This window comes from Macaca nemestrina, chromosome 7 (genome assembly GCF_043159975.1).
Source record: "Macaca nemestrina isolate mMacNem1 chromosome 7, mMacNem.hap1, whole genome shotgun sequence".
NCBI classification, from domain to species: domain Eukaryota; kingdom Metazoa; phylum Chordata; class Mammalia; order Primates; family Cercopithecidae; genus Macaca; species Macaca nemestrina.
Genome location: NC_092131.1, coordinates 46670219 through 46682897, shown reverse-complemented (window position 1 = coordinate 46682897; position 12679 = coordinate 46670219). Strand labels below are relative to the sequence as shown.

At 43.5% G+C, this 12679-nt stretch overlaps 1 protein-coding gene across 2 annotated transcripts in view; it reads left to right on the top strand.

Annotated features, from left to right (window-relative positions):
- Window positions 1-12679, top strand: part of LOC105473667 (protein kinase C eta) — a 232376-nt gene that overhangs the window by 49086 nt on the left and 170611 nt on the right. The window contains exon 1 of one of the 2 annotated variants that reach the window (XM_011727583.3): window positions 9757-9828. The exons of the other annotated variant lie outside the window; for it this stretch is intronic. Within the exon in view, the coding sequence (XP_011725885.1) occupies window positions 9772-9828 (57 nt within the window). The 5' untranslated portion in view covers window positions 9757-9771. Of the gene's footprint in view, window positions 1-9756; window positions 9829-12679 lie in introns of those variants that run through there. 2 annotated transcript variants of the gene reach the window in all.

The window sequence follows — 12679 nt, the reverse complement described above, 5'->3', positions numbered from 1 at the left end:
TTAGTGAATAACCAAATTTATCACCTGTAGTAATCAGTTACTAATTTAGAATTTAATTTCTCTAAGAGTTACTTGGATTTAGGGCTCAGTGAAGGCAGTTTTTATTTAAAAGCATTTTTCTTGAATAAACATTTTATTTTAGAACAGTTTTAGGATTACAGAGAAACTGTGAAGATAGTACAGAGAATTCCCATATACCCCACAGTCAATTTTCTGTATTATTAATGTCTTACGTTAGTATCCTACATTGTCACAGCTAATGAATCAATAATGATACATTATTACTAATTAAACTTCATAATTTATCAGATTTCCTTAGATTTTACCTAGTGTCCCATTTCTGTGTTAGGATCCCATTCAAGATACCACATCATGTTTATATGTCTGCTTAGGTTCCTCTAGTCTGTGACAGTTTCTTAGACTTTCCTTGGTTTTGGTGAGCTTGACAGCTTGAGAAGTCCTAGTCAGATATTTTATAGAATGTCCTTCAAATTGGGTTTGTCTAATGTTTTTCCTGTGGTTAGACAAGGGTTTTGGGAGGAAGACCACATGGGCATAGTACCATATTTCATTCCATCATGTCGTATCAATTGCATAATTAGCTTTTACATGCATACATGCTATCCAAACGACCTATCACTGTTGATGTGAACCTTGGTTTCGTGGCTAAAATTATGTTTGTCATATTTCTCCCATAAAGTTCCTCTTCCCTATCTTTCCATACTGTACTCTTGTGAAGGAAGTCACTGTGTATAGCTCACACTTTAGTTGTGGAGAATTATGCTCCACCTCCCTGAGGGAGGTAGTATTTGGAGAAATTATTGGGAATTCCTCTGCTTGGGAGATTTGTCTGTTCTCCCCCATTTATTTATTTATTCTATCATTTATTTGTATCAGTATGGACTCCTGCATATTTTATATTTTAGGTTATAATCTAATATCACATGATTGTGTTGCTCAAATTGTTTCAGATTTGGTTTTTGGGAGCTGTTTCAATTGGCTCCTGTGTCTCTTTGTGACATGCCCCCCATCCTGGTGGGTTTTTGTTGTTGCATGTGCTTTTTAAAATCACATCCTTACTCTTTCTGGCACTACGAGATGCTCCTGGCTCACTTTGTATATTCTTTGCCCCATCCCTAGAATCAGTTATTTCTCCAGGGACCCTGGTTCCTTTTGTTGGAGAATGGTTTTAGAAACCAAGTTCTGGGCACTGCGTGTCCTTGTTGCCATTGAGGTGTCATTGCTTTTAGGTCTGCTCAGCTGACAGAACAGAGAAATAGGTGCATACTCACCCTTGTATTTACACATATCTATAAATATTGCTATATGTATCCATCTGTATCTATATTAAGTTGAACATGAGTTCATGCTAATGTTTTCAACTCCAATACAGTGTTACAGGGATAATTCTGGCCTTTCCCCCTTGTCTGCAAACTCCTGCTCCAACAGTGGAAAACTGGTTCCTACCACCCACCATCCATTTACTTACATGCATAGTGGTTTCAGAATTGTTAACTTGTACCCCTTATGAAAAAGAACTTTTTTGGCTAGAGTTCAGTGGTTATGTGAAATTTATTATGTGAAATTCATTTTGCCCTTAGATCTAGAGTCCATACTCATTTCTAGAGGTGCTTAAGTCAGCACCTTTTCCCTCACTTCTTTCATTGAGGTTATTTCATGCATTTTGATACAGTTGATTCTCATGTCATAGTCTGCATTTCATATTCCACCCCAGGATCTCTTGATACCCTAACTTTTTAAATTGCATATATTCAAGTTCTACGTGCTATGAAGTTCTATGGGTTGTAACAAATGCTTAGTGTTCTCTGTCTACCATTATAGTATCATAGAGAACAATTTCCCTGCCTTAAAAAAATTATCTCATGGGCCTCAACTCACCATTTGGTTTAACAGTCCTGCTGAGAGAGTCCTGCCAGTTGCGTCTGAGAGACAGTCCTGCCAGTTGCACCTGCTGAGAGAGTCCTTCAGTTGCATCTGAAACCAGTCTGGTCTTTGATTTTACCTGATGTTCAGAAAATGCTCTCAGGCTGTCACCAGGCTGAAGAACTAGTTGGGTTGTAGCTATGGCTGTGAATCTAGTTGCCAATAACTGGCTGTATTAGTCTGTTCTCACACTGCTGTAAAGAACTACTTGAGACTGGGTAATTTATGAAGAAAGAGGTTTAATGGACTCACATTCCACAGGTTGTACAGAAGCATGACTGGGAGGCCTCAGGAAACTTAAAATCATGGTGGAAGGCAAAGGGGAAGCAAGCAGCATGGCGGAGCAGGGGGGAAAGAGAGAGGGAGAGTGAAGGGGAAAGTGCCACACACTTTCAACCAACCTAATGTCATGAGAACTCACTGTCATGAGAACAGCAGCGGGGAAGTCTGCTTCCATGATTCAGTCACCTCCCAGCAGGCCCGTCCCCTGACAGGTGGAGATTACAATTTGAGATGAGGGGGAACACAGAACCAGACCATATCATTCCGCCCTGGCCCCTCCCAAATCGCATGTCCTTCTCAACCAATTATGCCCTTCCCAACAGTCCCCCAAAGTCTTTGTTTTTGTTTTTGAGACAGAGCATCAGTCTGTCACCCAGGCTGGAGTGCAGTGGTGTGATCTTGGCTCACTGAAACCTCCACCTCCCAGGTTCAAGCAATTCTTCTGCCTCAGCCTCCTGAGTAGTTGGGACTACAGGCATGCACCACCACGCCCAGCTAATTTTTTTGTATTTTTAGTAGAGATGGGGTTTTGCCATGTTGGCCAGGCTGGTCTCAAACTCCTGACCTCAAGTGATCTGCCTGCCTTGGCCTCCCAAAGTGCTGGGATTACAGGCATGAGCCACCATGCTTGGCCTGTCCCCCAAAGTACGAACTCATTCCAGCATTAATGATTCCACAGTCCAATGTCTCATCTGAGACAAAGGCAAGTCCCTTCCACCTATGAGCCTGTAAAATCAAAAACAAGTTAGTTACTTCTAAGATGCAATGGGGGCACAGGCATTGGGTAAATACTCCCATTGCAAAAGGGAGAAATTGGCCAAAACAATGGGGCTACAGGCCCCATGCAAGTCCAAAACCCAGCAGGGCAGTCATTAAATCTTAAAGCTCCAAAGTATCTCCTTTGACTCCCTGTCTCACATCCAGGGCACACTAATGCAAGGGATGGGCCCCCAAAGTCTTGGGCAGCTCCACTCTGTGCCTATACAAGGTACAGCCCCTGTGACTGCTTTCATGGGCTGGCATTGAGTGCCTGTGGCTTTTCCAGGTGCAAGATGCAAGCTGTCGGATCTACCATTCTGGGGTCTGGAGGACAGTGTCTGTCTTCCCACAGCTCCTCTAGGCAGTGCCCCAATGGGGACTCTGTGTGGGGGTTTCAACCCCACATTTCCCCTTTGCAGTGCCCTCATAGAGGTTCACCATGAGGGCTCCATCCCTGCAACAGACTTCTGCCTTGATATCCAGACATTTCCATACCTCTTCTGAAATCTAGGTGAAGGCTCCCAAACCTCAGCTCTTGCCTTCTCTACACCCACAGGCCCAACACCATATAGAAGTTGCCAAGGCTTGGGACTTGTACCCTCTGAAGCCACAGCCCAAGCTATACATTGGCCCCTTTTAGCCGTGGTTGGAGCTGGAGTGGCTGGGACACAGGTTGCCAGGTCCCAAGGCTGTACAGAGCAGTGAGGGCCTTAGGCTTGGCCCCTGAAACCATTTTCCTCTTCTAGGCCTCCCAGTCTGTGATGAGAAGGGCTACTGTGCAGATCTCTGAAATGCCCTGGATATATTTTCCCCATTATCTTGGCTATAAACATTTGGCTCCTTGTTGCTGATGCAAATTCCTGCAGCTGGCTTTAATTTCTCCCCAGAAAATGGGTTTTTGTTTTCTACTGCATGGTTGGACTGCAAATTTTCCAAACTTTTATGCTGTGCTTCCCTTTTAAATGTAAGTTCCAATTTCACACCATTTCTTTCTTCACTCATATGAGTGTATACTTTTAGAAACAGCCAGGCTACATCTTGAACTCTTTCCTGGTTAGAAATATCTTCTGCCAGTTACCCAGAATTATCTCTCTCAAGTTCAGAGTTCCACAGATCTCTAGGGCAGGGCCAAATGCCACCAGTCTCTTTGCTAAAGCATAGGAAGAGTGACCTTTACTCCAGTTCCCAATAAGTTACTCAGTCTCCATCTGAGACCACCTCAGCTTGGACTTCATTGCCCATATCACTATCAGCATTTTGGTTTCAACCATTGAACAAATACTAGGAAGTTACAAGCTTTCCCACAGCTCCCTGTCTTCTTCTGAGCCCTCCACACTGTTCCAACCTCTACCTGTTACCCAGTTCCAAAGTTGCTACCATACTTTTCAGGTATCTTTATAGCAATACCCCACTCTTGGTAAAAATTTTCTGTGTTAGTCTGTTCTCACACTGTTATACAGAACTACCTGAGACTGGGTAATTTATGAAGAAAATAGATTTAATTGACTCATAGTTCTGTGGCCTATACAACAGCATGCTAGGAGGTGAGGGGGAAGCAAGCACATCTTATGGCAGAGCAGGACAGACAGAGTGAAGGGGGAAGTGCCACACACTTTCAAACAACCAGATCTCTTGAGAACTCACTGACTATCATGAGAACAGCAAAGGGGAAGTCTGCTTCCATGATTCAGTCACCTCCCAGCAGGCCCCTTCCCAATACGAGGGGATTACAATTCGAGATGAGATTTAGGTGGGAACACAGAGCCAAACCATACCATGGGCAAAAGTTGATTTTATGAGAAGTGAGAGAATGAGACAGGTGAACATTTTGAAGCCTTGTGTGGCAAATTTTAATTAGCCAAGTTTATTAAAAACTCAGCTACTTGGGAGGCTGAGGCAGGAGAATCACTTGAACCCGGGAGGCAGAGGTTGCAGTGAACCGAGATTACACCACTGCACTCCAGCCTGAGCAACAAGAGCGAAATTCCATCTCAAAAAAAAAAGAAAAAAAACCTCATAAATACATTAAGATTTTATTCACAGTGTGGTGGGTATGGTACTCAAGGCCTTTAATGGGATTTTAGTAATCCAAACCTAATTCAGTCCCAGATGACTGCAATATAATGGAGATAATGCCGCTTTACTTTTCCTTACTCAGAAGGAGGTCTGCTCAGGGTAGCCAGGGTGCCTTTCCCAGCACTCTTCTTTCTCTTTTGCCAGTTCTGCTTTCTCTCATTCTGTAAACATGACTTTGATCCTTGATTCTTTGCTCTTTGAACTGTACAATTGCTCCTTGGGGGTCAGTCAGCTGTCTTGTGGTTCAGTTATTCCTGTGTGGATGACTCTACCTGCAGCCCAGCCCTTTATTTTAAGTTTCAGGTCCCATTTGTCTTTTTGTCAAACATTTCTAATCTCCCTACAAATCAATATTTTTAAAAACCAGAGTCATCCCAAACCAACTGACCCTCTGGATTGCCTTACTTCTTACAGTTTTAGTCTTACAGTATTCCAGATGCTAGAGCCGCCTTTGGGCTTTTCGTCGTCCCTAATCCTTACCCACCAAGTCCTGCTGAGCTTCTTTCGTGATATTTCTCTCCTGCCTCCTCCACCGCACACTTGTACCACTGAGATAGTCTCTTAATTCTGCCCAGCACTTCCAGCCCAGTCTACACCCCTCTAGTTTGTCCTCCAGCCTGTTGTTTTAGGACTGTTGCTAGCCTAATTATTTGAAATGAAATTTCTGTTCTTAACTTGGCATCCAAATCTTTCATCCATTGCATTTCTAGCTTTACCTTCTAATTTCTAGCTTTACCTTCTAATTCACTTAAATGAGATACAATTTAATCAAACCACGTATTCCTTGCAGCTTCTGTGCTGTTTTCCACATCTCTCTCTTTCTCCATCTTGGCAGGGTAAATTTTAGAGGTGGAATGAAATTTGCAGGTGGAAGTTAAGGGGATATGGATTGGTTTTAGCTTAATGTAAGGATGACCTTTCCAACAGAACTGCGAATGATGGGGTGGGTATCATGGAAGAAGTCTACCTGTTATCTCCCAGGTCATCTGCTGTCATCTCCCCTTTAAAGACCTCATCTTCCATATCTGCACATTTGACTTCTCCTCTCTTTTGAAGCTGCTTGTTTCCATGTCCCATGACGTTAAACTTGGGGACTCCTCCCACCTCTCAGATTGTATTTTCTCTGGTTCTTTCTTTCACTCTGTAAGTGAATTTGTTTTTTCTTTTCTTCTTTTCCTGTGCTCTTTCTTGAAAAGTTTTACAGCTCTTAGACTTAGTGTTTACCTTTTGAGAATCATAACCCCAGCCCTATGTTTAACTACATGATTTGTCTTTATTTCCAACTTCTTGCCAGATATTTCTATTTGAGTACTTTTGTGTCCAAATTTAAACTCATTTCCTTCCCTTTAAAATATGTTCTTTCCCTGAGTTCCCTGGCTGATTAGTGGCAACAGAGATTGGCAGATCTTTCTGTAAAGGGCCAGAGAGTAATATTTTTGTCTTCATGGGCCATAAGGTCTCAATCACAACTACTCATCTTGTAGATAATATGTAACTAAAGGGTTGTCACTGTGTTTCAGTAAAACTTTACTTACAAAAATAGGCAGCAGCTGGCATCGGCCTTTGGGCTGCTGTTTGCTGACCCCAATCTAGGATACCCAGGCTTGCTGACCCCAATCTAGGATACCCAGGCCCCAAACTCCATACTCCTTTGGGCTTTCCACTGCTTTTCTTTGCTCTCTTCCCATGATTATTAATTTTCACTGATTTTACCCTTAGCAAATGGTTCATACTTCAGGACCATAGCTGTCTCTCTGTTCATTGATCTGGCAGACAAAATGTTCCTTTTACATGTTAATCTCTATCATTTTACATAATCAAAAACCTCTAGTGGCTCCCCTTGGCCCACAACCTAAGGTTACAGTTCTCTGGGTGTAGCTGTTTCCATGTTTTGCCTCCAGCCTTCTCTCTTACTCCTGTATGGACATTCCTCCAATGACACTGATCAAGTTTGTGTTCTGATATTGGTTCTATCTCTTTTCACAAGGCGTTCCTGACTCAGAATGGTCTCACTTCCCACTAATTGAAACTTGCCTTCAGGCCTCAATTCAGGGTCCCACTTCCTGGGTAAAGCTTTGCCCTAGCCCAGTGATTGCTCCTCCTCTTGATCTATATAGGGCTTGTTTTTTTTGTTTGTTTTTTTTTTGTTTTTGTTTTTGTTCTTTTGAGACAGCATCTCTCTCTCTCTCACTTAGGCTGGACTCAGGTTATCCTCCTGCTTCAGCCTCCTAAGTAGCTGGGATTACAAGCATGTACCACCACATCTGGCGAATTTTTAAATTTTTTTGTAGAGATGGGGTCTTATTATGTTGCTTAGGCTGTTCTGGAGCTCTGGCCTCAAGTGATCTTCCTATCTTGGCCTCCCAAAATACTGAGATTACAGATGTGAGCCACCACACCCAGCACTGAATAGTGCTTTTGATGTTGCCACTGACCTGTTCAATTGAGACCACATTGGGTTGTAATTTGTGGTGTTCCTCCCTCTCTGTCTGAATTTTTTTTTTTTTTTTTTTTTTGAGACAGAGTCTTGCTCTGTTGCCCAGGCTGGAGTGCAGTGGCACAATCTCAGCTCACTGCAAGCTCCGCCTCCCAGGTTCACGCCATTCTCCTGCCTCAGCCTCCCAAGTAACTGGGACTACAGGCGCCCACTACCACGCCTGGCTAATTTTTTGTATTTTTAGTAGAGACGGGGTTTCACCGTGTTAGCCAGGATGATATCCATCTCCTGACCTCGTGATCCGCCTGCCTCGGCCTCCTAAAGTGCTGGGATTGCAGGCGTGAGCCACTGCGCCCAGCCCCCACATCTGAATTTTCAGAAGCTGTTAAGGACAGCCCTGTAGATGCTCAGATGTCATAGGTAAAGGTCATATATCGAACTCTTTGTCTTTCCTCCAGTTCTGCTTCCCCCTTGGAGTCCCTGTCTCAGTTAATGGCACCAAGGATCATCATTGCCTCGTGATTCTGACTCCTTCTCTTTCACCTCCACCCTACCTGCGTCAGTTACAAAAAAAAAAATCCAGCTGCTGCTCCCTCCTATGTCTTTCTCCTGTCTGCCCCCTCCTCTCTATCGCTTCTGCTGCTGACTTAGCTCAGGTCACCACTGTCTTTCACTCAGACCATTGGAATAGCCTTTGAACATGAATTGCCACCACCAGTTTCTCTCCCCTTGTAATCCCAACAGTCATGTATTGGAATCTGACATGTAGGTATGACCTTGTAACTTTGCTGATTGAAACCCCTCAGTGGCTCCCCATTGCCCTGGGATAAGGACCAGCCTGCCAGCATGTCGTGAGTCCATTATTGATTGGATGCACTTTCCTCTGCAGCCCTATTTCTGACTTGTCTCATTTACATAGCTTACATTTGATCATCTGTAGCCCCTGTTACAGATGTGCATTTGCACATTCCCCCTCTCTGTGTAGATGCCTCCCCTCCCCAGGTCCACCAGGAAAACCATCACCTGAATTTCTAGGCATTGTACAAACATTCCCTCTTTTGTGGAACTTTCATCTCCTTCCCTCCAGAAGACCAAGAGGAATAAAGGTGTTATCATAGAGTAACTGTTGGGATAGAGACATAGGCTCGATCTATTTTCTAATGCCCCCTCAGATTCAGAGTCTTCCAAAGTTGGCCTGGAGACTGAGCAATGAATAATTAAGCAAACAAGTCTTTAAAACATCTTGAAATGCTTGTGTATGCTAAATATGTAGTTTTGAGTTCTTGTTTTGGTTTTGCTGGAGCTTTTGCCTTCTTCCTCCATTACAATGGATGATGAGGATCAACAATGTAGAATTCTTCTGGGTTAGTTTATGTCTTGTTTTAACCTGGTATCTTCAGTTTGTTAAGACATTCTTCCCTTATTGTGGGGGTTCCCCTGCAAAGAAGGAGGCTCACTTGTGGGGCCGATGACCACTGTCTGTAGGCAACCCAGAGAGGTGTGAAAGAAAAAAGGGGGCTGTGAGGCTGCAGGGAGTATATTCCCCATCTCCAGCCAGGGTCACACCTGTCGCTTCTGTTTAGTACCTCTTCCTAGTAAGGACAGTGTATGCTCCCTTTCTGGAAGGGTCTACTTAGCAGAAACGAGGAGGGGCAAGCTCATGTGGAAAGTGCCTTTTTGAAGTGTTCTTTTATGTAGGGGACACACGGTATGGAGGGGATGCACAATTACTCTTCTGTGGTTCCCGTTTCTTACTCCAGGGTCTCCTTTGCCATGAGGTCCCTAGGGACGCCTTATCAGAGAAGAAGAAAAGTACCTTCTTAGTTCTTTTTTGTTTTGTTTTGTTTTATGATGCGGTTTCACTTTGTCACCTGGGCTGGAGTGCAGTGGTGCAATCGTGGTTCATTGTAGCCTCGACCTCCCAACCTCAAGTGATCCTCCCACCTCAGCCTCCCAAGTAGCTGGGACTACAGGTGCATGCCACCACACCTGGCTCTTTTTTATTTTTTGTAGAGATGAAATCTCCCTGTGTTACCCAGACTGATCTTGAACTCCTGGACTCAAGTGATCCTCCTGCCTTGGCCTCCCAAAGTGTTGGGATTTCAGGTGTGAGCCACCGCAACCAACCCTTTCTTAGTTCTGGAGAGCGCAGTCTTGCCTGTGGTCCTATACCAAGAGTCCTCTCCTGATTTCCAGAGAGGACATTTGACTTCTTCAGGAGAACTCACCCCACTCCTTTTGGTCTATTAGGAGCACCAGAAGCTTTGAACCTGATGGGCTGGGCTTGGTCTCTTCAGAGCCTCTGTCCTCATTCACAGAGGAGGTATCAGGTAGGCCTTCCAGCACAGAATTACATTACCTGGGAATTTAAGTGGGAGGAATTGCAGTGGAGTATTTTGAAGAGCCTAAGGCATCCTTCATTTAATTTACATTTTCGATTCTTCAGATATTGGAATCAAAGATTGAGACACACACACAACACCATAGCACACAGTAGACCATTTCTACCTTTAGCCATCTCCTTGTTAGAAAAAAAAAAAAAAGTTTTGTCCTCAGAGGTATCCAACTTGACTATTTATGATTTTTGCTATGGGCAGAAAAATTTTGAAAAATTAATTTTAATGTAAAATGTCTTTTTCCAGAAGATAACACTTCCTATGCTAGAACCTGGGGGTAATGGGATCTGAGTTGAAGTAATTCTACGTTTAAATTTGTAGCAACCATGTGAGTATGTTTAGCTGGGAGGGGGAAGAATTATTGTGAGCCTTAAGGATGTATTTTAGAGAGTTTCTTTAGTAGTCTTCAGATGTCTACTTGCTCTGTAAAGTTCAGAAACTGTTTAGGACTTGGAACCTTAGAATATTAGATAGAAAAGGATTGATAGGCTTAGTCTACTCTTTTTGAGAAACTGAAGCCAGGTGACCTCCCCTAGTGGCAGGTAGGCAATGTCGGAGTTGTGATCATGGCCTAGGGCTCTTTTCCAACCTGCTCTCTGACCTCACGTGGGATCCAGATTGAACAGGTGAAGGGTGGACCAAAGCTTTAATCAGTAAAGTAATGACAGTGTTTTCTTTCATTTGAAACCAGTCAGATTTGACAAGCCCTACTTTTCTGTTCAGTTTTTGCCATCATTGTTTTCTGGAAGTTTTTAATCTGTGATTTCTCTTAGTATGCTTTGACACATAACACCTAGTCTGATTGTTATAGAGGTGAAAGTAGACAATTAACAGAGATGTAGTATTTGCCTTATGCAACTTCTTTTCCTTTAAACCCCTTCCCACATCGGGGGGACACATTGTGTGTCTACAGCATGTGACGCTGACTCGGACTCTCTGAGCAGCTGACTAATGGCACCTAAACTGCCTGCTGCATTTTCCCTGCCCCAGCACAGACTTGCTTAGCAGCTCCTGCCTTGGGCCCTCATTGAGAATCATCCAGCGGCACATCAGGCTGGTGCCACTTCCAGTGGCCTTGGCAGTGAGGCGGTGAGGCGGGAGCACCCTCAGGTGCTGATAGCACACGTCTTGCCTAGGTTCCCAGGGGAATGAGTGATGTGATGACCTCATGTGCCAGAAGCCAGGGCAGGCATGCTTCAGGCTGAGAGAGCAACAGATGGACCTCAGGCAGATGCAGTCAGAGCAGCCTCAGGGGAGGCTGGTGCGGCACCAGTGTGGCATCTTCCCAGCGTCTGAATGTTGGTGTTCACTGTTTGTGTGACCTCACCCAATTCAGTAACCTTCCTGAGCCTCCATTTTTCCATCTGTGCAATGGTGGTTATAATACTTAACACTGCAAGCGGTGAAGGTGAGAGATAATATATGTCAAACACTTAGCAGTTGACCAAGCTAAAGACATAGCTGTTGTTTTTATTATTGGAAACACAGCCTAAGCCAGGCACAGTGGCTCACACCAGTAATTTTAGCACTTTGGGAGGCCGAGGCAGGTGGATCACTTGAGCTCAGGAGTTCCAGACCAGCCTGGGCAACATAATGAGACCCATCTCTATAAAAAATACAAAAATTAGCTGGGCGTGGTGGTGTGCACCCATAATTCCAGCTACACTGGAGACTGAGTTGGGAGGTTGACTTGAGCCCAGGAGACGGAGGTTTCAGGGAGCTGTGATTATGCCACTGCACTCCAGCCTGGGTAACAGAACCAGACTCTGTCTCAAAACAGACAAACAAACAAAAAACAAGAAAAACCAATACAGCCTTATTTTTCCTGTTAGGTTATTGGTATAATCCTGTTAGAATTTTTTTTCTTTAGGAATTTGAATGCTCATTTTTAAGCTTGATAATTTCAGGTGGAAGAGAATCATGAAATGCTTTGTCATGTTTTTAGGTTCATTATTTATCCCTAGAGTAAGACTTAGGAAAGCCATAGAAAAGAGCCATCCAGCCAAGAATTGAATTTTGTCAAGTTCTTTATTAACAGAGGTTTGCTCAAAGCCCATAGAGTCTAGATGAACCTTCTACCTTTGCCCCCAAAATTGTTTTTTTCTTTTAATATGCTAGATCCCTCTGCTTATTCCAGGCTGAAATGAATGTTATGTAGCTAGAAGTTTCCTGTCTGTGATCAATTCTAATGGCTTTTGTGAAGGGAAATGGTTGTAAATTATTACCAGTTAATTAAATGAATGTTTCTCTTGAGTCCTTTGTGCAGGCTTTTATCCAAGCCTGTTTAGAATCATGGAACATTAGAGCTAGAATATTTTTAGACAACTCTTGTTTCATGGACAAGGAGACTTAGCCAGCGATATAAGTACTTGCCCAACTCCTGCAAAGCGATGCCAAGGAAAAGCAAACTTTGGCTGAGGGTGTAGGAGTGGCTGTGCTGGGGATCCGGTGGGTACATCAAGCTAACAGAGTATAATTTCTAAGCAGTGAGCCCTTGTCATCCATATGTCACCAGTATTCCTTGGAGCCATCTTGGAGTGCTTTTGTTTTTTACAAAGTGCTATCATGTAAGACTATTCTGTAGTAAATATTACCATTCCTATTTTTATAGGTGAGGAAATTGAGGTGGTCAGATGACCTTATTTAGTTCTTAGGTCAACTCAACAGATATGTATTGAGTGTTTACTTGGTTCAAGGAACTCTGCTAGGCTCCTTGGGAACATAGTACCAGATCCTGCTGGAATGGAGGTTACAGACTTATTGCAAGTGATGAGATACATGTATG